Source organism: Pongo abelii, chromosome 5, assembly GCF_028885655.2.
Source record: "Pongo abelii isolate AG06213 chromosome 5, NHGRI_mPonAbe1-v2.0_pri, whole genome shotgun sequence".
In the NCBI taxonomy this organism is placed as follows: Eukaryota; Metazoa; Chordata; class Mammalia; order Primates; family Hominidae; genus Pongo; species Pongo abelii.
Window position 1 is genome coordinate 70,584,250 of NC_071990.2, and position 26,532 is coordinate 70,610,781.

The 26,532-nt window shown below is 34.3% G+C and overlaps 1 protein-coding gene across 1 annotated transcript in view; it reads left to right on the forward strand.

Annotated features, from left to right (window-relative positions):
• Positions 1-26,532, forward strand: part of COL19A1 (collagen type XIX alpha 1 chain) — a 339,117-nt gene that overhangs the window by 142,285 nt on the left and 170,300 nt on the right. Inside the window, exons 11-13 of the mRNA XM_054557680.2 lie at positions 10,683-10,736; positions 21,281-21,334; positions 22,940-22,975. Coding sequence (XP_054413655.2) covers positions 10,683-10,736; positions 21,281-21,334; positions 22,940-22,975 — 144 coding nt within the window. The remainder of the gene's footprint in view (positions 1-10,682; positions 10,737-21,280; positions 21,335-22,939; positions 22,976-26,532) is intronic.

Sequence of the window (26,532 nt, forward strand, 5' to 3'; positions counted from 1 at the left end):
AGTCAATGTTAACTGGAATAGATTGTGATAAAGTAAAGATGCATATTGTAGAATCACTTTAAAAATTTCAAAAAAAGCTAAAAATTTATGAAAAACTAAAATAGCATGCTAAAAATATTTGTTGAACAAAAATGAAGGCAGGAGAGAAAGAACAGGGGAACAAAAATGATGACACTTATAGAAATAATTAAATAACAAAATAGAAACCTTTACCCAACCCAATGTTAGAAAATATTTTTCTATGTTTTGTTCTATAATTTTTATAGCTTTGGAATTTACATTTGTGTCCATTGTTCATTTGAGTTAATTTTTGTGTAGGGTGTGATTTATGAATCAAAGTTAATTTTTTGCACATGGATATTTGCCATATCAATAATTACATTAAATATGAACAGAATAAATACATCGAAAGGCAAAGAATGTCAGATTGGATTTTACAAAGCAAGATCCAACTATATACTATCTACAAGAGATACGGATGAGATTCAAGATACAAATAGGTTGAAAGGTAAAGGATATACAAAGATGTACTATGTAAAGAGTAACCACAAGAAATATGGAGTGAGTATAATAGTATCACACAGACTCTATGACAAGTGACATTATTGGAGACAGGAAAGAATATTTTATATAATGATAAAAGGGCCAATATAGCAGGAAGATGTAGCAATTATTATTGTGTATGTACCTAACAGAGCCTCAAAATGCATGAAGCAGAGATGGACAGAAATGAAAGACAATTAGAAATAAATAGAAATCAGAAAGAAGCAATTAACACAATTATATTTGAAGATTTCAATACTCCTCTCTCAGTAAGAATATAGTAGACTTGAATAAGCCTACAGTACACTCATCTGAACTGACATTCATAATACACTGCACCCAACAATAATAAAATACACATTTTTCCAAGTGCTTATAAATCATTTACCAAGCTAGAATATATTCTCCATTACTAAATGAATCTCAATGCATTTTAAGGATTCAAGTTATATAAAGTATGTTTTTGGTCACAATGGAATTAAATTAGACATCAATATTAGAAAAAAAATCTCTATTAAATCTTCAAATGTTTCGAAATGAAAAAATATGATTCTCAATACCCCCTAGGTCAAAGAAGGAATCAAAAGGAAAATTTGAAAATACTTCGAGCTTAATAAAAATAAAAACAAGTTTAGTTGCACAGATTCAAATGCTTATATTAGAAAGGAATAAAAATTGAATGTTAATAATCTAAGTATCCACCTCCAAGAATATGGAAAAAAGAGCTCAATAACCAAGTATGTAGAAGGCAAGACCAATAAAATCAGAGTGGAAATAAAATAAAAATTGGAAAAAATAACTAGAAGAACAATACAGAAAAGTAATACCATCAAAAGTTGGTTCTTTGAAAAGATCAACAAAATTGGTGAACTTCTAGCCAGACTGATCAGGAAAAAAAGGAAAGAAAAAATTACCAGTAACTACAATGAGGGAGGGGACACCACTACAGACCCTACAGAAACTAAAAGGCTTACAAAGGAATATTATCAATGAGTTTAGGCTAATAAATTCTATAATACAGATAAAATGTACAAATTCTTAGAAAGTCAAAAATTACCAAAACTGACTCAAGAACAAATAGAAGAATTGTATAGTCCTATTTCAGTTGTATACATTGTAATAGTTAAAATCTTGCTATAAAAAAAGCTTAGATTCAGATGTCTTTAATTCTGTCAGATGTCTTCAATCTTTATTTGAAATGAGACCAATCCTACACATAATTTTTTCAAAAATCAAAAAGGAGGGAACTCTTCCTACTTCATTTTATGAGGCCAATATTACTCTGATACTGCAAGTCAAAGACCTCAGAAAAGTCCATAGGCCAATATCTCTCATAAACACAGATGCACACACACACACATATACACAAAAAACCACTTAACAAATATTAGCAAACTGAATCCAATAACATATAGAAACAATTATAAACCTTGAAAGAGTGGTTTAACATTTGAAAATTTGTTGATGTCATGCACCATATTAGTAAATAACAAAACCAGTATGATTACCTCAATGAATTCAGGACAAAATGTTTTTTCAAAATTCAATACCCATTCAACAAATTAAGAATAGAAGAGCAATTCGTCACTCTGGTAAGAGGGATTTGTGAAAACAAAAATTGTGAGCATTATCTTTCACTTAATGGTGAAAGACTGAACTCTAAGATCAGAATCAATACAAGAATATCCACTATGCTCATTTACATTCAATATTATACTGGAGGTTCTAGCCAGTGTAATGCTGCAGGAAAAAGCCATTAAAGACATATAAAATGGAAGAGAAGAAGAAAGCCCATCTTTATTCTTAGATGGTATAATCTTATATGTAAAAAATCCTGAAGAATCTACAATAAAAGATTACAATTAATTAGCAAGTTTAGCAAGGTTGCAGGAATCAAGCTGAATATACAAATTTTTATTTGATTTCCGTATACAAGCAACAATCAATCAAAAAAATGAAATTTTGAAAACTATTTTATTTATGGTGATGACCTGTACATGGATGACTAAAAAACATTGCTAAAAGCAATTCAAGAAGACCTAAATAAATGTAGAGATGATTTGTGGATTGGAAGACCCAGTATTATTAAGGTGACAGTTCTTTAGATATTGATCTATAGATTCAAGGAAACTCAATGAAAATCTGAAGCATTTTTGCAAATGCAACAAATTTTTCTAGCCATCATGTGGAAATGCAAATGATCTGGTATAGCCAAAATGATTTTTAAAAAAATAACAAAACTGAAGGACTAATATTACCTGATTTCAACATTTATCATAATGATAATCAAGGAAGTGTGGCATCAGCTTAAAGATAGACAAATAGACAAATGGGAAATAATAGGGTCAAAATGTAAACCCACATATATCTAGACAAATGGCTTTCAACAGGGGTACAAAAATAACTTAGCTGATAATAAATAGCTTTTTTCAACAACCCTTTTATATGGTTGGATTTGCATGTTCAAGAAAAAGAAAGTCAAGAACTTCAACCCATACCTCCCACATTATAGAAAACTTACTTAAAATAGGTAATAGAAATAAATGTAAAAACCAAAACTGTAAATTTTTTAGAAGAAAATACAGAATAAATACTTTGTGACTTTATGTTAGGCATAGGTTTTTATCTATGACACTAAAAGGTCAATCAATGAAAGAAATAGTTAAAAATATTTCTTCTTTGAAAGACACTGCCAGGAGAATAAAAAGACAAAGCACACCATGGGAGAAATATTTTCAAATTACATATATGATAAAATGACTTTTATCCAGAATATGTAAATAGCTCTAAACAAACAATCCAATTTTTAAAATGAGTATGATTGTAATAGCACTCCACACAAAAGATATATGAATTTCAAATAAACTCATGAAAAGTTGTTCAACATGATTAGTCATTAGGAAAATCAAAACAAAACAAAACAAACATGGAAATGTTTGTTATTTTAATTGTTATGATAGTTTCATGGCTGTTTGCGTGTGTCAAAACTTATCAAATTTGTGTACGTTAAATATGTGAAAATTATTGTACGCTGATTACACCTCAATAAAGCTGTTAAATTTTTTTTAATTTAAAAATATTATTTCAAGAATAAAATAACCAAACCATATTCTAGGAGCAAGTATTTGCAAATTATATATCTGATAAATGACTCGTATCAATAATACATAAAGAACTTTTACAACTCACAAATAAGAAGGCAAACTAAAAATGGAAAAAAGATTTAAATAGATGATTCTTCAAAGAAGATATGTGAATGTCTAACAAGCAGAGGAAATGATCATTAATCATTAAGAAAATGCAAATTAAAGCCACAATGAAATACTATACATCTACTAAAATGGCTATAATCAAAAAGATTGACAAAACTGGTGAGAATATGTAGAAATCAGGAACCCTAATACACTGCTGATGGGAATGTAAAATGGCACTTTGGAAACTGGTTTGGGAATTTCCTAGAAAGTTAAACACATACTTACCTATTATGACCTAGCAATTAAACTCCTGTGTATTTACGTAAGAAAAGTAAAATCCATGTCCACAAAAAGATGTTTATTTTATTGTTCATAGCAGCATTATTTAGAATATCTAAAAATAAGAAACTGGTGAATTAATAAATAAAATATGCTGTACCCATATAAATGATACTACTTAAAAAGAAACAAACTACTTAGCCATGCAACATGGGTAAACTCAAAAGCATGATGTTGAATCAATTAAGCTAGACAAAAAAGGCTGAATATTGTATAATTCTATTTATATGAAATTTCTAGAAAAAAGCAAAACTATAGAGACAAAAACTATGTCAGTAGTTTTCTGGGACTGCAAGAGTGAGAAGCAGTTGACTACAAATGGGCACAAGGAAACTTTTTTAGGTAATGGAAGTATTTTAATCTTAGGTTGTGGTGATGGTTGCAGACCTATATAAATTTACTAAAACTATTGCACCCTACATGTACAGTGTATCAGTATTCTGGCAAGTAAATCATACCTTAATAAAACTCTTAGCTAAACAATAAAAAAGATATCTATGCTGGAAGTAGGAACATGAGACTCATTAGCATATAGATGATCGTTGTAGCTGTAAAAGTAGAGAAAACATCTAGGGAAAGTTTGTTGAAAGGGAAAACATAAGAAGCTGGGACAGATCCCTGTGGAGCAGCAACACTTAGAGGATCTAGCAAAAATGAAAATGAGTAAATGCACCTACAGAGTTAGAATAAAAATGAAGGAAATATAGTATCACAGCAAGTAAGTATTTCTAGGAGGGGGCTTGTCATAAAGATATCAAATGCTTCAGATAGGTTAAGGAAGAAAAAGACTAAAAGGTGTCTGATGGTGGTCACCCAAGACCTTGGCATGAGCAGTTTTTGGGGACCAAATAAGGTACAAGTCAATCTGGAATGAACTGTGGAGTGAGTGGGAGTAATGAATGCAAACAGGAGTATTGGGAGCCTGGCTCAAGAAGTTTATCTGAAAAAGGAAGGATTTCCTTCCAGGTGAAGCTGGAAATGACAGGAGATAGAAGTGCGAGATTTTGTTTTAACGGAAGATTCAACAGCATGTTTCAGTGTGGTTAGAAAGAAGTGAGGGGGAAAAGGCTGAAGATTCAGAAGAGGGCCATAATTTTAATCATTAATTCCATGAGGGAGCAGAAAAAGATAGGATTGAAAACACAGGTTGAAAGATTACCATTAAACAGTAAGGAACAATTCTTCCATGTAGAAGAGTAAAGAATGGTTTTAAAATAAGTGAATTTGTAGATTTCATGGCATCAGGGAAAGGCTTGTATGATGGCTTCTTTTTTCTTGGTAGAAAGCAAGGTTTTTAAAGCAGAAGTCATAATACCAAGGATTTGAGGGGAATGGCACTCTTTAAGGACCTAGAATTAGATTAGTGATCATGAATTTATAATAATACCAGTCTACCCAATTGTATATTTTTTCTCTAGGAACAAGAGGTGGACAGTTTGATTCACTGGAGTTGGCTCCATCAGAAAGCTAGTAGAGCAAGGGTGTTTAGAGTGGTGGTAAAAAAACATTTGGATGACAGATCATGGATGGACAAATGTGAAGGCATTGGGGGCTGATAGACATTGTCTTCACTTGCATTCCCCTGAAACAAGGTCCAAGACAATGACTTGAGGACAGCTAGTTGATTTGAGAGGGAGCTCAAGATACAGGAGTGAGGGAATGGGGAAAATAAGTCAGGAAACAAGGGAAAGCTAATTAAAGGGTGCGTGTTTTGAGCTACATATCATTGTGGGTAACTGCAGCTGAGTCCTACTGGAAACCCTCTGAGGAAGCCTGTAGAATGTGCCTGGAAATTATCCCTCTGTAGAACAGAAAGTTGACACATTAATCCACTAATTCCTGTCACCCTTTGCTGGAGAATTATTTCTAGAAGCATTAACTATCCCCATTTTTCCAGGATACCTTGCCAGAGCTGAACAAACTCTCTGGCTTCAGAAAAATCCCAGAGGCAGAAAATGAAAAGTAATGGGGAGGATTGGGCTTGAGGTGAAATATTGACAGCATCCAAAACTCCACAGGAATTTTCTACCACCAGCTTCAGCTAAAAACTGAAGTAGTCCTAGGGGCATATGGTAGAAGATGAAATTGAACCAGTTTACAAAAGTCCCTATGCAGTCAAAGTAATTGAGGAAATAACTTAGGATAATAGATGGAGTTATTTGATTGTATGGAAGTTATTTATATCCTCTGAGCTATTGATTTATCATCTGTAAATGGGGATGAGATTACCCACTTTGTGTGGTTACTGCTGGAATTAAAAGTCCTTATTATGTAAGGTGCTTAGCACAGGGCCTGGCCTGTAGTAAGATATAGAGAATAAAAGCTATTATATTATTGCTATTATCTATTGAAAGATTAGCAATGTTAATAACTACCTGTATTATGGATAATGGACTAATTCAAATTTTATATATAATATTTTTGAATATTATATTCAAGTTCACTACTTAACTTGAACCAGTAAGTTCACTACTTAAGAATATAATATTTCATATGACAAGACATTGCAGTTTTGTTTGGAAGAATATTAAATTCTGGTACTTTTTGAAATTAGTTTTATCATAGAATGGCTATTGGGAAAATCATAAATGTAATCTAATTCCCGTGCATTCTTTTTCCTTTGGTTAGGATTTCATTGAAGTTTTTATTAGACTAGAATGATTTATTTTATTTGTAAAGAAATCACCACAGATGTACTGTTGGCTTTGTTTTTAAATCTTTTCTGCTTTTCAACTTATTCAAACACAAGAAACAATCTAAATGCCTTCTACTCTCTACAACCTCTGATGTCAAATAAGTTTTCTTTAATTCTAGCTTAAATCTTTAATACTGCAGTTTTGTTTTCGCTTATTTTCTTCTCAGTGGAGAAAAAAGGAACAGCTGGTTACTATTGTCAATTTTCTATTGTTTGGAATTTATTAAATATGCAACACTTGTGAATACATAGATATAGATACATATTTCCTTCCAGATATAGAACTCCTATTGCTTTTCTTTCAAAAGTGATAGAATTTTATATGGGAAAGCTTTAGAGTTCTTCTAGTCCCAGTATATAGTCTGATTAATTAATACTAGTTAAAATATTATTAATTGCCATCTAGAATTTCTTGTGGTAAATTGCCTGATGTGTCCTTTGCTCAACTACCAATTGGACTATTATTATTTTTCTTATGAATATATTGCAATGCAACACACAATATCTTTGCATATTGATGTTAACTATTAAACCACTGCATGATATTTTCCCCCAATTTGTTATTTGTCTTTTAATTCAGTTGATAGTATTTTTGCCTTACAGGTTCATAATATTTTGTCAGATATATATATTTTTCTCTTATGAATTTCTTTTTATGGTTTCATGCTTGGAGATGCCTTACTCACCATGAGCTTTTATCTAAGTTCACCTATATTTTCTTCTGGTCCTTTAATATTTTTATTTTTAAGTTGGTTTTCGAATCAATCCAGAATTAACTTAAATGCAGGATTGCACATTTGTTCCTAATAAATTTCAATTTGTTTATTACAGCATATTGCTTTGATCTGTTATAGGATTTTATATCATAAATCTGTTACATATATATTCATGCTATATATCAGTGGTTCTCAATCAGAGGTGATTTTGCCCTCTAGGAACATTTGGCAATGTCTGTAGACATTTTTTATTTTCCAGAACTAGGGGAGAGGCTGGCTACTGGCCTTTAGTGAGCAGAGAGCAAGGATGATGCTAACCATCCTACAATGTACAGGACTGCCCCCACAACAAAGAATTGTCAATAGTACTGAGATTAAGGGACCTTAAGAGATGATAGATGGATGGATGCATAGTTGATAGGTCAATAGATAAATGTATAGAAGATAGATATTCATTGAATACCATTTTTCTGCCAGTTATATACCAATAGTAATATTATCCAGCCTATATTTTTATTCTTTACCTGTATTCTATTCTTTACCCTGAAGTGTGTTTTAAGAGACATTGACTCCTACTTTATGGAAATCCAGATACATTGTATTGTTGGATATCCCTGGTTTGAGCACATAATAAATATTGAATGAGTGTTTTATAAAAATGACAACAATAAATCAAATAAATTTTTAATGAATCTTATTTCATTACAGTAACTTATTTTTATATGTTAAAAAGTATGCTTTTTAAAATCCATTGCGGATTTTTGCTAGGAATCAATTTTAAGCAGTATGTTTCTTCTTTAATCTTCTGCCACGTCTGTTATTCTCTTGCTATGCAGCATAAACTTCATCAGAATATTAACTCTGTTCTCTATATTATTTTTATTTAGCTTTTATTACCACTGTCAAGCTTGCAGATTTCCTTGTAGGCACACATCTCTTTAATATGTAGAGTTGCTTATTCTTTCCATCTATGAGAATCATTACTTTTGCATAAAGACTATATCCATTTTTAGTTACATTCTGGAAGTTAATGTTGATATCTGTGGAATTATATGTGTCTTCTGTGTCAAAAATTTCTATTCACTCTAATAACTTATCCTGAACATATTTTGTATTAATATTAACACTTTATTGTTTCTGATCCCCTTATTAGAAAGACATTTTCTTCTGTGTATTTGTGAGCCTTTTAATTCTTATTTTGCTTCCTGTCATATTTGACATCCTCTACAACAGCAATGTCCAATGGATGGAATTTACCGTGATGATGGAAATGTTCTGATCTGCACAGTCCAATATAGTAGGCATGGTTGAGCACTTGAAATGTAGCTAGGGCAACTGAGGAACTGAATTTTACATTTAATTTAATTTATTTTTAATTTTAGTAGCCACATGTGGCTAGTGGCTACTGTATCGGACAGCACAATTCTATAGAGTAATTCCTTACCCTTCCATTTTTAGCTTAAAATCCTCAGCTTTATTTTAACTTAAACCTATTTTTACTGGTTGTGTCTGTACACAGTTTTGTTTGTTTTGTATATTGTATGTGTTTCTTATGTCCCAGTGATTACGTTATTTTTTACTTCATTTCCTATGCTTTCCATACAGTAATAATACATGTCCTCAGACAATTGAGAGTGTGCAAAGGTATTTCTGTAATGTATTATCTATTAATATCAGGTGCTTGCTTTTCTTTACTTTTTTGCAAATAAAAATGATAATGTTCATTGTAGGAAAAATGAAGGAAGAATAACAGAAAATATAAAGAAGAGAATAAGGCAAAGATTACTGCTACTAACTTCACAGACACACACACAGACATATGCAGAGGGATACACTTGGTTGAGTACTTTCTATACATATTATTTTATTTTTAAACACCTTACTGGTTGTACAGCTAATACGTGTTTATCACTAGAAAAAAAATTTTTTAAACAGGAGTAAAGTGAAGAAAAAAAATCATCTGTAATCACAATGCATAAATTAACCACTTTTATTACTTTGATTTGTTTTCTCACAGTGTTGTTTCTAAGACCTATGGGTAGATGGTGTGCAGGTAGGTAGGTAGACAGCTGGTAGGTAGTGTGCAGGTAGGTAGAGAGACATTTTCAAAAACTGAATTATACTGTATGCAGGGTGGGCCAATAAAAGTATACACTTTTCAGGTGGCAAGAAAACAAAATTATGTGTCATTATGGGTATGTATCATCCACAGTGGTATTAGTGACCATTTTGAACATTTGTAACTTTAATAGAAATATATATTGGTTAACATTTATCCACTGGGTTTGTCTATTTATTAACTATATCTTGCTTTTTATATCATGAACATTTTTCTCTACTATAAAATAAAATTCACAAATGTGATTTTAATGGCTACATCATAATCCATTCATTGTCTCTATATCATTAATCAGTTTCCTATTATTGGACAGTTAGGATGCTTCTCTTTTTTTACTACTATAAATAGCATTACACTCTACATATTCGTGCCTAAAATTTTTCGTCTCTGATTTTTTCATTTCTGATTATTTTATCTCTGATTATTTCATTAGTATACATTTTTAGAAGTGAAATCACTGGCCCAAATGAACGGATTTGAGATCCTTGGTATATATTGTCAATCCAAATCACCTTGCAGAAAGTTCTTTGTTGTTTATAGAAGAAAATATTCTTGTTCCATTTTTATGGTTTAATCATTTTTATGCAGCTTTTTTTTTTTTTTTTGAGGTGGAGTCTCGCTCTCTTACCCAGGCTGGAGTGCAATGGCGTGATCTTGGCTCACTGCAACCTCCGCCTCCCAGGTTCAAGCAATTCTTCTGCATCAGCCTCCTGAGTAGCTGGGACTACAGGCACGTGCCACCATGCCTGGCTAATTTTTTTGTATTTTTAGTAGAGACAGGTTTCACCATGTTGGTCAGGCTGGTCTCGAAATCCTGACCTCAATTGACCCATCGGCCTCGGCCTCCCAAAGTGTTAGGATTACAGGTGTTAACCACTGCACCCAGCTGCAGCTTTTCTTTGAACTTTTAAACTTTTTGGTTTTACAACTCAGGAGAGTTTTTTAATAAATGTGACTTTCAAGGGTTTAGCAAAGTAATCATATTGTTATAAATACCCAACCAACATAACTTTATTTTTTGCTAGCAAAGGTTTTCAGATATAAGATTTTTCATTGTATAAATTGTTTCTTTTTAGGGTGAACAAGGAGAAAAAGGAGATCCAGGTCTGGCTGGCCTTAATGGAGAAAATGTAAGCCTAACTCTTTTTTCTGATACTCTGTTTACATTTTACCACTAAGATATGCTTTTTAATGCTATTAAGATTTACCTATTTTTGGCAGAGCCAGCCAGCCATGATCCAACAAAATTAAGAATCATGGTGTTCTTTCACATGGCTCAGTAGAGGCCCCGTGTTTTTAGTTTCATTTCATTGGCTTTATATATCTTCCACCTGTGCTTAGCCTTAACAGGCCTTTCTCCTTGATGTTTCTTACTTGCAAATTTTCTAGTCTTCCTTTTCTGTCTTTTTTCGTCTTACATATCTTCTGCCATGGCTTGTGCTCTTATCAGTGGTTCACTTTTCATCTCAGTCCAAATCTCCATCTAGTCTACAGATGGCGTCTGTATTGATAGGCTTTCAGTGATGGGAAGAAAGGGCGAAGTGAAGGGAAACTAAATCCATATTGCTTCCCTCCATGGCACCAGTTCCGCAGCCTCAGGGATAACATCGCCTGTGATATCCTTGGACCCCGGTCATCTTCTCCCCTTCCCCTCAGGATGGTTATCCTCCCTGAATTGCACTCCAGATTTTAGGATAAAATTTGAAGGATGGCCCAAATGTGGGTTTCACTCTGAAATGTAATTTTATTTACATTTACTCACCATTTACTATAGATATGTTATCTGCACTGGTAGGGGAAGTGTCCAAAATAAGAATTAGTTTTTCCCTTGGCTTCCTTTTCTCACTTACATAAATATGTTTTAGAAAGGACCTGAAGGGCCACATGACTTATAAAAGAATAAGGAAAAACTAGGAGACTATATCTAGCTCCCTAATGCCTAGAAGTGTTCAGAAACCCATTTTGTATGCAGGAGATCATTACAGTGGAAGAGAGGCTGAAGACCAACCTTTCCGGCCTGTGGAGAAAGTCGTGTGTGTGTGTGTGTGTGTGTGTGTGTGTGTGTGTGTGTGTGTGTGTGTGTGGAGTCTCCCAAAAAAGAAAGATCCTAGTAGTAATAGTAGTTAATGTTTTTATGTATGTTAACTAAAATAATAGTTGTTTCACTGTCATTCTTATTTCTCTCCCTTTGAAGTAATTTTTCTACACCAGAGAATAGGCACTAGCCCCAATGGCTTGTAGCTATGAAAGTCTCTGTATCTTCTTTACCACCTGTAATACATCAGGACACTGAATGTCACACATGTTTAAATAGAGTAACTGACTCACCTCTTACTCCTGTCATTGGAGGCACATGGTGAAGTGGGATGAGTTCTGGAGTAGAAAGACAGGGCCCAGTTTGTCTTCCAGTTCTGTCACAGAAGAGCAGATCACTTCTCAGAGTCTGTAAAGTGATGGACTTGGGATAGATTCTTTTTTTTTTTTTGAGACGGAGTCTTGCTCTTTCCCCCAGGCTGGAGTGCAGTGGCATGATCTCGGCTCACTGCAAGCTCTGCCTCCTGTGTTCACGCTATTCTCCTGCCTCTGCCTCCCTAGTAGCTGGGACTACAGGTGCCCACCACTAGGCCTGGCTAATTTTTTTGTATTTTTAGTAGAGACGGGCTTTCACCGTGTTAGCCAGGATAGTCTGGATCTCCTGACCTCGTGATCCGCCCGCCTCGGCCTCCCAAAGTGCTGGGATTACAGGCGTGAGCCACCGTGCCCGGCGGACTTGGGATAGATTCTAAAGCCCCTATCGCTATTATGTGCTATGATTTTATGCAAAGAGTTATTAAGATTATAAACTTGAAAAGCCTGATGAGGCTTGAAGCATTCACTCAGGTTTATTGAGTGCCTGCTACATGTAAGGCACAGTGAGAAAAACCAAACAGGAAGAGATGAAGCCAGAGCATAGAAAGTACTGGATGTGAGGATGCTTGTCCTTCCTCCTCATAACAAAGGGGAGATGTGGCCCACGCTTTGTTTAAATGAAAATTCCTTTCACAGTGGATTCTGAAAGGAATAGAATTTGGGCCTTTGCCTGTGTTTTCTGTTCTTTCTATTACACTCTCCATGAAAGTGAAGACCATGTGTTGGAATCCAAGTACTTAGCACATGTTTGGGGTAAGTTCCAAATAACTATTTGCTGAATGTTAGTTTGAAAAACTGAGCAGTTATTAATATTATGACAGAGTAAAATATAAGTAATTAGAGTCTAAGCTAGAATAACAGATGTGGAAGGGAAGATACAGAGAATGATGCTAAAGAGGTAAAATACATATGATTTGGCACTTGACTGGAGTTGAAAACTCAAAAATAGCCCATGTTGACCATTCTGTGTGAGAAGGATACTAACTTGTGAGAAATGTAGGAGTGTTGAAAGAGATTAATTACAGTGTTGCAAAAAATAACCAAACTACATGTATGTGGGCTCTCTGAGACAGAGGAGCAAAACAGAGTGTATTACAAGTGCATAAAAGTAATATTGGAATTGAAATAGAGAAAGGATTTTTTGAAATATTTGAATAAAACTGGAAAGATATTTGAGAGGTTGGAACCTGAAATATATTCACATTAATTTCAAGATTTGAAAATTTTTCTTACATTGTCTGAAAGTAAGGTTATTGGGCTTTTAAATTAATCAACTGATACTTGCATATATTTGAGGGCCTGCTATATTCCCATACTCTCTGTCAGCCACTGTGTGAGTTCCAAATCTGAGTAACACTAACTTACTGAGAGATCCCAAGGGCCTAGTGAGCAGTGTGAATGTTTATCCCTTTGAGGAGTCTTGGAAGAGTCCTTCACATGCCCCAATAACAGGAGGTCATTCCTTTAGCACCGTTATTGTCTGATGTAGCTCATTAAGTACAACCATAAAGCATGACAAAGCACATTAACTTTTCTCACTTGGTTACTTAGTTAATAAGTAGATCATGTTATTTTTTTCTCCTTAATTTTGCCGAAGATATTCAGGAGTCATGACTAAGGAGAAATAACAAAAAGTAGTAAGAGTTCTCCTCTTTCCCCTCTACTATCACTAGAAGTAAAGAATCAACTGCTTGGTTATTACACTGTTGGAGATGGGGGGAGTGTTAATATTGTGTTATAGTTCATAAACTATTTTCACAAGGAATTTGAAATTTGACCCTCACCCAGCTTAATTGGCTAGTAGAGTGGGGAGTGATAGTATTCCTATTTTCAGAAGCAAGAAATTAAAGGCTTCAGAAATTAAGCAACTTTCTTTTTTGAAATACTAAAATTGGCCTTTAACTCTAAATATTTGGCTGAAAAGTCTGATTTTCCCAGTAAATCCTGCCACACATCACTGCTTAGTTTTCAGTGCTAAAAAAATGGACTCTGCAAACTAAAGTAATTCAGCATTTATGACAGTTCACTCTGACTTTCAATAAGCCCAGGTATACATTCTTAGAAATTGGAAGGTATTATAATGGCTACTTTGATTTGAATTAAAGTCAAGCCAATGATGGAAATTATAACTTCAGAGATATTATCTTAGAATGTATGGTAAATAAACTCAATGGGCCAGGTGACTCCAGCTACTTTCTAAGTCAGAGTATATTGGAATGCTTTAATATTTCTACTAAATGAATTCCACAGCCTTTTTAATAGTCTTTATTGTTGCATATTATATATGTATCTTAATGTCAATGTATCTTATAATAACTTATTTTGTGCCAGCTTTCTCACAAAATGGGCCAGCTCACTTTGGAAAGTGTAAACTTTAATTTAAAGGGTAGTATGTAGCAATTCAGTCTTTCTCAATGTGGCACTGCTGGCATTTTGGCAAGACAATTGTTTTTCAAGTCAGACTGTCTTGCAAGAGCAGAATGTTTAGCGTCCTTGAAGCTCACCAACCTAATCTAAATGCCAGTAGCAGCCCCTAGTCATTGGGACAACAAAAAATGTGCTGATATTTTTCTAAGTGTATCTTAACTGTGTATGTGTGTGTGTGTTTGTATGTGTGTGCATGCCTAAACTTTTGTTTGATGTCTGTGGTATTACTAAACAAGTGCATGCTCATATGTCCATTCTAGTTTAAATAATGTATACAAAACATATATTAAAATTTTCAAAAATTTGAATTGCTAGAAAATTTAACCTTGAAAATATATGACCTTGTCTTTACACACAATCTAGTGTATAATTAAATAATTTTGATGTGGCCTAATACAAGATATATTTAACAAAGGTATCTTAAAATAGACTTGAGAGGGAATAACATAAAGTTGTAATTGTGATCTTTAAAGCCAGACTATCTGGGTTCAAATCCCAGCTCTGCCACTAACTAGCTGACGTACTACTTGGTAAATTACTTAGCCTCTCTGTGCCTCAGTTTCTTTATTTGCACCATGGAATGATAATTTCAATATCCTCTCTGTGCCTCAGTTTCCTTATTTGCACCACGGAATGATAATTTCAATAGTACTTACTGTAGCGGAAAAGATAATTTTCCCTTCCCCTCTGAGGGGTTCAGTCTGCTGAAATGAACTGACAATGGACAGATTAACAGGAGAAAAGGCATACAAATATATTAACGTGCATACAGTGGGAGCCATAAAAAATACAGGACTCAAAGAAAGGCCAGATGGTTGAAGCTTAAATAGAACCCTCTTTATAGGAAAGAAGGAGATGGAGAAATGTAGGCAATTTTGAGAGGTAGTAAACTATTTTTTGAATTGAATGGGACCAAGAGCTAACAATAGTTTGTGGACAAGTTACAGAAAGGTGAAGGCTGGACCTGCACTGTGAACAAAAGTTGTCTTGTTTTGCACATAAAGACTCCCAGGTAATCTCTCAGAGCTGCCCTCAGAAGAATAGACTAAGAGTCTGTCTGGGCATGGTGACAACTTTTAGTTTATTCTCTTCTCCAGAGATTAACTTTCCTGGTTATTCTGTTAGATCCCTAGGAAGGGGGTTTTAAGACAATTGCTTTTTTTGGAAGAAGATTTCTCAGTCTGATAAAGAAACTTCCAGAGAGAGCTCCTCCTTGTACTTGAGGAGGGGTTGGAGGAGAAACAAGAGAAGGTTAGAAAGTTCTTGGATCTGAGGCAGCTTCTAAGGCTTTTCAATTCCTTTTAATTCAAAAGTACTCAGCATGCCAAAGCACCACACTTTGGGGTTATCACTCTCTGTGCCCCAAAATTACCTAATGGATTTTTTTGTGAAGATTAAAGGGACTGTCATACAGAAAGCCTTTAGAACAGTGTCCAACATAGAGCAAGAACCGTATAAACATTCACTATTATTGGAAACCGAGTTAAATAAAACACATTTAGCTCTAATAGGTACATTTTTTAATTTATTTGTTTCTGTGGGGTTATACAATCTTAGAAAAGTAGACTTAATTGTTGAGTTGTCTCTTTTTCTGAATCTATATTATGGTCTTTTAAATATCCCTTATTAGAATTACAGCATCTGATGTTTCTAAAATAATCATGTTAATCTCCTTATACCAATGCAATCTGTACTAGAGAATACAAAAATATTGAAATCACAAAACCAGAGATAACGGCTGGCAACAGCTGTTGACATTGCTAGGGAATAACATTAAGTCATTGAAAGCTTGTGAAAAGAATTAATTGATGGGTTAAAAATTTTTAACAAATAATATTTTTATATTATCTTCTGAATTTTAAAGATGTGATATCCCATGAGTAGTACTAGGTACTCCAACAAAAATGGATTTTATAGTCTACCTGCTTTTATAATTCTAGTTATAATACTGCTCTTCAGCTTTTGTCTTGCCTTTAGATAACAGTTTCTGCCTCCACATTACATGTAGAATCAACTACTGTGCTTTTGAGAATCTTTATGTACATGAATTTGATTGAAAACCTTCATAACAGATACCCATCTTACTCAATATTTAATTCAGAGCCTGTTCCATTTGGCTCTTTATGCCTATGGTGAGTGCTGTGTCCTTTCTCCCTAGCACTCAATAACCATTGATAGGAGCACCAGTGTGACACAAGGAGAAAAACTGCATTTGAGAAAAGCATTACTGATGTGTTTCTCAGAGGCTATTACAATGCCATGGCCTTAACAACATTGTACTTTGTCACAGGAAGACGTGAGTTACATGGGCCTACTTTAATGGTCATAAAAGTAGAAGCTTGACAAATGCAGTACTTCTCAATTGCATTTTATCCTATGTGAGTTAAAGCACAGTTGTTACATATCCATCAAACTGGTATAAAGCTGAACAAGAAAGAACTATCAGTTATCCCTTAAACTTGAACTTGAAAAGTAAAAACAACATTTATTAAGTGCCTACCGTGTGCTAAATGTCTCTACAACATATGATTCTCAGAACAACCCTTCAAGAAAACTATTACTTATTATACCTATTTTATAGGAAAGCTTACCCAACTTACCCATGATTATACATAAAAGGCCATTCCTCTTCTGACTCTGCTGAAATCCACATCTGTGAAGTCTTGGACACCTCCAGTAGAATTAGGCATCTGTGAGAAATGCTTTTGTCATACCTGCTATATACTTCAGTGATAATACACAATATTCACATCAACTTGTAATTGGCTACATCATCCCTTCTCCTCCTCCCTGCCCATAGTTGACTGAACCAGGGAGAGTTACCTGATTCAACAACCAATACATTGCTTCCCTAGAAATTACAACTGGGATTAATTTGTTGGAATTAATCTTTAAATTTTTTAATGTATTATTTTATACCTACAAAATAATATATATAACATATATGATGGTTATAAATCATAGTTATAATGAGGACCCCAGTGTACCCAGAACTCAATGTGAGAACTAAGACGTCATCCTCCACTTGGAATCTCCCTGTGTGGTTCACTATATACTGTCCTCCACTCCAGAGTTAACCATTTTTCTAAATGTTGTACCTAACATTTCCTTCCGTTCTTAAAAATTATGTTTCACACTTACACATTTATAAGGAGTATATAATTTAGTCTTACATGTTTGCAGACGTTCAATAATATTTGTTGAGTAAATGGATACTCAAGATTTTTATCAGTCATTTCTTTTTTCATGTTTGTCTTTTCTCTGCATAGTTTTACACAAGCAAGAAGAGAAAACCTCTTTTTAATAAATTTCTCTACTCAGTGAATGGCATAACTTCCTAGCCAGTTACTTAAGTCAAATGCAACTCAGCCTGGAGACTTTTCTTCTTCTTCTCCACTTCTGGCATATCTGCCAGTCTTGCTTCCAGCATGTGCCAACTCTGACTACTTCCCATCATATCCACTGGCACAAGCCTGTCCCAGCCATCCTGCTCTCTTTCCTGGAAAAGCTGTCATAGCCCCTTTTCTGCTCCCACTCTTGCTGCCCATAATCTGTGTTCCATGTTGCTGCCAAAGTAGTTTGTGGGGATTTTTGTAAACATATTCACATCATGTCATTTTCCTGCTTAAAACACTTAAGTGGCTTCCCATTGCATGTAGAACAAAACCCATCTTCCTCATCATGGCCTGCAATTACTTATGTACCATAACCCCTGGCAAACTTTGACTTAATCCCCTACTCCTTACCTGTGTGCTCATGACACTCCTTTTATCTTGGTGACCTCTGTGCTTCTTTTTCCCTCTGCCCCCACACAGATCATTGCATGGCTGGATCCTTTTTTTTTTTATTTGAGCAAATTCATGAGGTACATGAGAATTTTTTTTACACGTGTATAATACATAGTGATCAAGTCAGGGTGTTTAGGTTGTCCATTTTCCAAGTGCAATACATTTTTTAAAGGTATGCTCATCCTACTCTGCTATCAAACATTGAATTTATTCCTTCTACCTTACTGTATGCTTGTATCTTTTTATCCACTTCTTTTCATCCTCCGTCTCCCCCTCACTCACCCTTTCCAGTCTTTGTTATCTATTTTTACACTTTCTACCTCCATGTGTTCAAATTTTTTGTGCTCCCACATGTAAGAAAGAACATGGAATATTTGTCTTTTTGTGCCTGGCTTACTTCACTTAATATAATGACTTTCAGTTCCATCTATGTTGCTGCAAATGACAGGATTTTGTTTTCTTATGGCTGAATAGTACTCCGTTGTGTATATATGGCACCTTTTCTTTATCCATTCATCTTTTGATGGACACAGAATGATTCCATATCTTTGCTAGGATCCTGCTGAAACAACAAATGTCACCACCACACAAGGAGCATTTCTGACACCCCACCTGAAGTAGCAACTCTCTCCTCTTTCACTTTTATTACATTCAGCCTGTTGACCTGTTTATTGTCAGCCACTCACCTCTTATTACATGAGTTCCTTGAGGACAGGAACCTTCACCTAGTTAAAGAAAACAATCATTGACACTTGTTTTTAAAAAGCGATAAGGAAGACATTTTATTCCAGACTATCGCAATAGGGGAATTGCAATAAGGGAGACTGATCAGGTTCAACTCTAACTACAACAAGGACAGGTGGGGATTTATAGCCAATGAGTAGAGGGAGGGATGTCACTGGATAGAAAATTACTAAGAGGAGACATCAAGGGTGGGGTGATTCTTACCAAACTGATCTAAGAAGATTCTTGCTGAAGACAGGCCAAAGACTTAGACATCAAGTTAGAGGATGAAGAACTTGATCTGCTCAAAAGTAAGGAATGGAGAACAGATTTTAAGGGTGAGAGATTCTCTCTAAACATACTTTGCAAGATTCTTGCTATAACTGAGCTGGGAAGACCAAAGACAGGATGGGGGCCATGGTCCAGGCCTAGTTGAGAAGAGGGCTCAGAGAACCATGACTAAAGTTTGGTGATGGAGAGAATCTTCATTAATTTCTTGTTCTTTTCTGTATGTCTAAAGTCGTACTAATCAATAGAAATATAATAAGAGCTACAAATTCAAGATGAAGGCAAATATATTATTTTTTTCTAGTAGCCAAATTAAGAAAAGTAAAAGGGGACAGGAGAAAATACTTTTAATAATATATTTTATTTAATGCAATATATCCAACTATTATCATTTAAGCATATAATAATTTAAAAATTATTAGTGAGATATTTTACATTTTTTTCTTATACTAAATATTATAAATCTAACAGTGTTTTATACTCACAGTACACCTCAATTCAGAGTAGTCACATTTCAAGAGTTCGAAAGCTACATGTGGCTGTGGCTACCAGTACAGGTCTAAAGGCCAGAAGCAACTTCACACAAGGTATATAATAAATGTTTATTGAATAAATAAATGAAAGAACAAGTGAATTAATAATAAATCTATTCACAGAAATGGCAAATTTCTTCCCTCAAGTGTTTACAATATTCTGTTTCCAAGTTCTACTCTGGAAACATAAATAGAGTATGCGTTGCTTGATTTGGGAAGAAATGGATATTGTAAATAATAAGACAATACTGTATCACATCTCAAACATCATTTAATTTTTCACTCATTCTTTTTCTATAAATATTCCAAGGTAATGATGGAAAAAATAATAACTATGAGTTTTATACATGAAGGCATTTATGCAACTAGAAGTTTTTTTGGCCAATTCGATATTGTTTTCATCCATTAAAAATGTTTTTCTTAAAGTATAATACTACAGTTTTCACACACTGTCTGCAACAGGATTATTTTAAATATCTAATTTTCTTTTGTTTCTTTCACTTCATCACTAGTGTCTATGTTGAGTACAGGTGATGGCATTTGGCATTATTTATTCACTACGAAATGTCAGGGCAGTAATGCTGGGTCTTTCAGCTAGGAACAGTAGACACTTAGACTTACTGTGCGTTGTGTGGCTTCAGAATACTTCTTTCTTCTATTATTGTTCTTCCTTCATCCAGTGTGTTAAACAAAGGAAAAAAGAAGATTTTTTTTTTCTATTTACCACGTAGTCAGGATGTGTCTATCTAACTTTCTATGTACACTGTGAATTCATGCAGCTGTAGAGCTGATCTCCTCTGGTACAATCTATTGTGGTAGTCTCAAAAGCTGTCATTGCTTAGTCAGATCAACTAAATACCCATTAAAACATCCAACAGTCTAGAGGACTTATGAAAATATTTATCTGATATTCTGTATATGTCATATATAGTTTCATTTGACATCTTTATAAATCCAAGTAAAAAGGAATTAGAGAACAAAAACATACTTTAAAACAGGCAAGAGATTACATTTTAGCTCCAGTTGTATGATAGCAAAAGAATACATCCTTCATTCCTTTTCCCCTCACAATTAGATTTCTTGATAGAGACATAAAAATGTTTTTGATTTTACTCTTGAATTTTTTTGGCAGGCTTAACAAAGGCCAAATCAATGCTAAATCAGAGGTATTTACAACATCCACAAATTTAATCCAAAGTGGATACTTAAAAGCTCATATAGATCTAAATGATATTCTCCCAGATGGTGAATTAATGTAATTTTAGCAGGAAGCAAAGTTGCACAAATATGCAGTATTGAGGACTCGTGCTGATTTAATGTAACTGTGCCCACCACAGCACAGATGTTGCTTATCATTTTAGTGCCAGTTGTCTCTATTTCTCTCTATACTACAAAAGGAAGAATGGGATTTGGAAGTTCAGTAAATTATGATTTATTTTGTTACTAATGACTTGTTAGAAATTAAAGCTTTCTGTGAACTGTGTATTCATTATATTCTTTCTACAGGGTTTGAAAGGTGGCTTGGGTCCTCGTGGTCCACCTGGCCCAAAAGGAGAAAAGGTATTGTGTTTACCCAGCCAAGCCCAACCTTTCTTTAAGAAAACTCTGACAACCTATGCAGTGACTTCTCATTGATACTGTTTATCTCCTAAAAGCATTTTAAAATTAACCAAAGGCTGTTACCTTAATAGCATCTGAATAAGAACAGCCTTTTTGTTCATTTAATTAGTTTGAAAAGACTAAATGCACAATTGCTAGTTGATATTAACTTGTATTTATAAGATTTCCCTTTTCTCGCCCTTGCTTAACAGCATGAGGTATTCAGTCATCAAATTAGTAAGTGTGACTTGTATTGGAAAACTTTGCCAATAACACTGAGCTGCTGCCATAATGGTGAGGCAAGTGGCTTTTGGAAAGAAGCCAATTTTGTACCTCAGTCTTAATTTAACTATTCCATTTTCTGCCACTTTTTCTCATAAAATAAGTTATTTCATAATGACATGTTGGCAATGATCTTGAAAAAGAAATTAAGAAATAGGAAAAAGCAAGGGTTGTTTTGAATAAATTAGTTGGGTGATCCCAATTTGATGAAAATTGTATGTATATGTGTTTTGCAATGCATTTTGTTCTCCATTTTTAGCACATTTAGAAATCCTTGTCTATCTTCAATATTTCTCTCTGTGTTAAGGGTGATCCTGCAAATGAGTCCCCAGTGACTGATTTAAGCCACATCAGTGTTCCTTAGCAACTGTTGGCTATTTTAATTCAATTGTTCCAAAAAACAATGAATACACAATGCTAAGTTTTAACTTCTGAGGTGGCTATATTGGTTGAGAAAAGAGAAAGTCCTAAAGATACTCAATGTGAGACTACAGCACCCTGGTACCCCATGCTATATAGTACAGGACCTCCATAACGTGCAGCTAAATAAGAACCATGGAAAGGATGTATGGTCTTTAATGTTTGAGAGTTCTTATGAAATAAATAAAGTTCCTGGGAAAGTAAAGCATGAAGGTGACATAGAAATTGGAAAATAGTGAACTTTTAGACGAACCATTTTTTAAAGATGTTGAATAGTTTGTTGATATATCCACCTGGAAATTTGTATTCACATAGATCAGCAAAGCAATTTTAGCGTTCAGAAATACATAAATATAGGCAAAGCCTCTTACAGTTGATGGCAAATGCAATGCCAATTCAGCAGAGCTTTAGAAGAGGCCATGGGACTACTTCTTGCAGCTGGGAGGCATGAAATGGGGAGATCCACTTATTATTTCTGCTGATCTTCATACTAACTTTGTCAGACAAATTATCTATCGCCGTGACACTTCCCAGCTGCTTCATTGGCAAGTAAACATACTTGAAAATATATTATTTCTAATTTTGGATTAGTAGACAAAAGAATAGAAAATTAGATTATTTTAGCTTTCAAAACAAGTCCTGCTGTTGCAAAAAGCATAGAGTATACAAGGTGATTTTTATATCATGAAAGCTAAAAGGGACATGATATATTTTCTTTATGCAGAGACTTTTATCAGGATGAAATTCTGTTTTTCTATTCTTTAAGATTTATCTCTATATATTGCTTCTATCCACCTAGAAATTTATAAATAATGTGCAAAAAGGGACTAGTGGTAATTGTAGCTTTTCTTTCATCTATTTTAGGGAGATACAGGACCCCCAGGAACACCAGCCTTACCTGTAAGTATTCTTGAAATCAAAATTCAAAATCGAAATCCATTATTCTGTTTATTATTCATATTACATCATGACTAAACCAGAATTTAAATCACAGAGTTAAGAATTGAAGGTGACTTCGAGTACATGTAGTCAAACCTCCACATTTTAAAGATGGGGCGTCTGCCCACAACAGTGAAATACCTGACCCAAGGTCATACAGGTAGTTACAATAAAAGTCTGGAATCAGTGCCTACCCTGAGCAATTCCTCTATCCTCCATATGGCTCATAATTTTGTCTCCTAAATGTTTGATTATGCACTCTTAACATCAGGTTTAATGTAAGTGGAATCAGATACAGTCCTACTTGCTTTAAAAACTGTAAAAGGACAAAACAAACTCTAATCACCCAGTGAATAAAAACAGCTACCTATTTAAACTGGTAATTACATTCTCCCAACACTGTCCAAAATCATTGTTATTTTCCTCTATGATTTGCTTCTAAAATTTGCAGATGATAAAATTGCAATATTTTAGTGACAGATTTATGAGAAAAATTTATAGTGTGCACATAATGAGATTGTTCTCAATCAAATGGTACATCATGTATTAAGCACTTTATAATAAATATATGATTCTCTTATATTCAGATACAATTTACTATTACAGACTTTTTTCATAGGCGATTAAAGATTCTTATTTAACTTAAATAAGACTCTAAGCCTAATGGAAAAGAGGACAGTTTTGTTTTTTTTTTTAAAAAAAAGATCTTCTATAGCCTGAAGTCTTTTGAATTTTATGTTGATATTACCTAGTGAGATAAATTAAGCATTTAAATCAGTAGTATTCAAAGACCTATTCTGATTATAGAAGGTCAGATTTTAAAAAGTATTCTAGTAATCTGAATGGAGCCCTTCCCATAGGTAGAACATAGGAATCTCTAAAACTCTGTGATTTTGATAATATTTATATTTATCTTTGTACTTAAAAATCCCATTATGAAAAATACATTAATAATGTCTTACACAAATAATTGTTACAACTTCCACATAAACAAATGTTTTTTCATGTGTAGAAAACCTAAGGAACTAAATAGGTAACTTACTTGGGGATAACTCTTTCAATTTGCAGTGGAAGTTTATGCTTTAAGCTTTTATTTTAAGCATGAAAAGAAAGACTATTTGAGAGGAGGTTTTAAGTGCATATTATTCAGTTTTTTATACTGAATATAAAAATTTTTAATACTGAATATAAAATTTGTAGAATTTTATTTTATTTTATTTTATTTTTTGAGACAGAGTCTTGCTCTGTCACCCAGGCTGGAGTACAGTGGCACGATCTCAGCTCACTGCAACCTCTGCCTCCTGGGTTCAAGCGATTCTCCTGCCTCAGCCTCCTGAGTAGCTGGGACTACAGGCACCTGCCACCATGCCCGGCTAATTTTTGTATGTTTAGTAGAGACAGAGTTTCACCATATTGGTCAGGCTGGTCTGGAACTCCTGACCTCAGGTGATCCGCCCACCTCGGCCTCCCAAAGTGCTGGGATTACAGGCTTGAGCCACTGCGCCCAGCCTTATACTTTGTAGAATTAAAAAAAAAAAAATTATTTGGCAGTGATTTAGTTAAACCTGCTCTTTTTACTTAGGACAGATGCCTGTTTCTCTTCAACTAAGTTATATGCAGCCATTTAGTTAAACCTCCTCATTTTATGTAAGACACATGCCTGTTTTTCTCCAACTAAGTTATATATTCAACTACTCAGTTATCTGATTTCCTTGTCACTTTCAACTCGTGTTGGAAGACCGATATGCAATCTACATATATTATTTCACCTGAAACACAATTTTGGCTTCTCAATCAGAAAATTGTATTGGATTACATATATTTTGTGGATGTTTAATAGCAGCTAGCTTCTTTCTGCCAAGGAACACCTTGAAGATACCTCTCTGCACCAATTCATCTGTCAAGCACTTAGAGATTACAAGCTAATTTCATACTTGTCTAAAAATACAACAAGGAAAAAACACTATGAAATGAAATGTTTTATTTCATAAAGTAAAATATTTATATTATTGGGGTATTACTATTTTGTATGCTTGACATTACTTTTTTTATTAATATAAATTATCAACTCTTCCCTACAAAATAGGGATAAACTAAAATGAGTACCAACTTACAATACACTAAATATTTAATTAATCTTATAATACAGGTTGGTACATTATTAGTTGAAATAATTTATAATAGTCTTTGAGGAAGCCCAAATGACTAACTGCATTATATTTGGATTAAATGAGGCAGTGATATATATTGGAGTCAATAAACAGAGTTCATCCATAATTGTTCTCAAAACTAGCTCCACACTAAAATCTACTGGAGTTAAAAAACTTAACCAATATTGGGGCTCCACCCCCAGAAATTCCAATTCAATCAACCTGATGTGGGACCAGTATATTTTAAAAGCTCCCCGAGTGGATCTAAATATGCAGCAGGAGTTGAGATCCATTATTTATGGGAACTAGAATGGAAAAAGCTTTCTTCCTACTCAAAAAAATTATATTAGATTGTTGAAGAAGTCCAACTTTCATGTGAAATCCAACTTAATACGTAGCAATAAAGAACTATCTCTTTCCATTAGGGAGGCATACTAGTAAAATGAAGTTAAGATTGAACCCTGCTTCATTAAATGGAGAGAATTAGGGCTAGGAAGATACCTTTAATTACAACCTTCATCTAAATGTCCATGTACTCCTGTGGCTTGGGTGCCTTTAATGCTTCTTAAAATTTAATGTATGTAGGAACACTCAGGGTCTTGTTCAAATGCGTATTTTTATTCCTAAGTCTGAGGTGAGATCTGAGCTTCTACATTTCTAGCAAGCCCCAAGGGAGTCAGATACTACTGGTTGTTGCACTACACTGGTCACAAAGGCTTAGCACCCTCTTCCCAGTTAGCTGCCTTTTCCCATAGATCAGTGGTTCTCTGTCTCATCCTGGCCAACATGGTGAAACCCCGTCTCTACTAAAAATTAGCTGGGCATGGTGGTGCGTGCCTGTAGTCTCAGCTACTCGGGAGGCTGAGTCAGGGGAATTGCTCGAACCTGAGAGGCAGTTGCAGTGAACCGAGATCGCGCCACTGCACTCCAGCCTGGAGACAGAGCGAGACTCCGTCTCAAAAAAAAAAAAAAAAAAGATTAATGGTTCTCTATCTTGACTGCACATTGGAATTACCCAAGGTGCTTTAAAAATTGTGATTCCCAAACTGTACCACATACCAATAAAGCCAGAATCTCTAGGGAGGGACTCAGGCAACAGTTGTTTGAGATTTTTCCCAAGCAGTTCTAATGTGCAGCCATGCTTGAGAACTAAGGCTCTGAAAGCATGTCTAATACTTTTCTTTACAGCTTTCTCTTACAGATCTTGAACAAACATTTTGGAATTACTCATTACACTAGTATTTATATCAAAAACACCCAACCTGATTACTTTCAGGAGCTTCCAGGAGAAGCCAGCCTTCCTAGTCATACCTACAATTTGCTTCCTGATTACTTCATTATAGAGGTTAGATGAACATCCATCTCCAC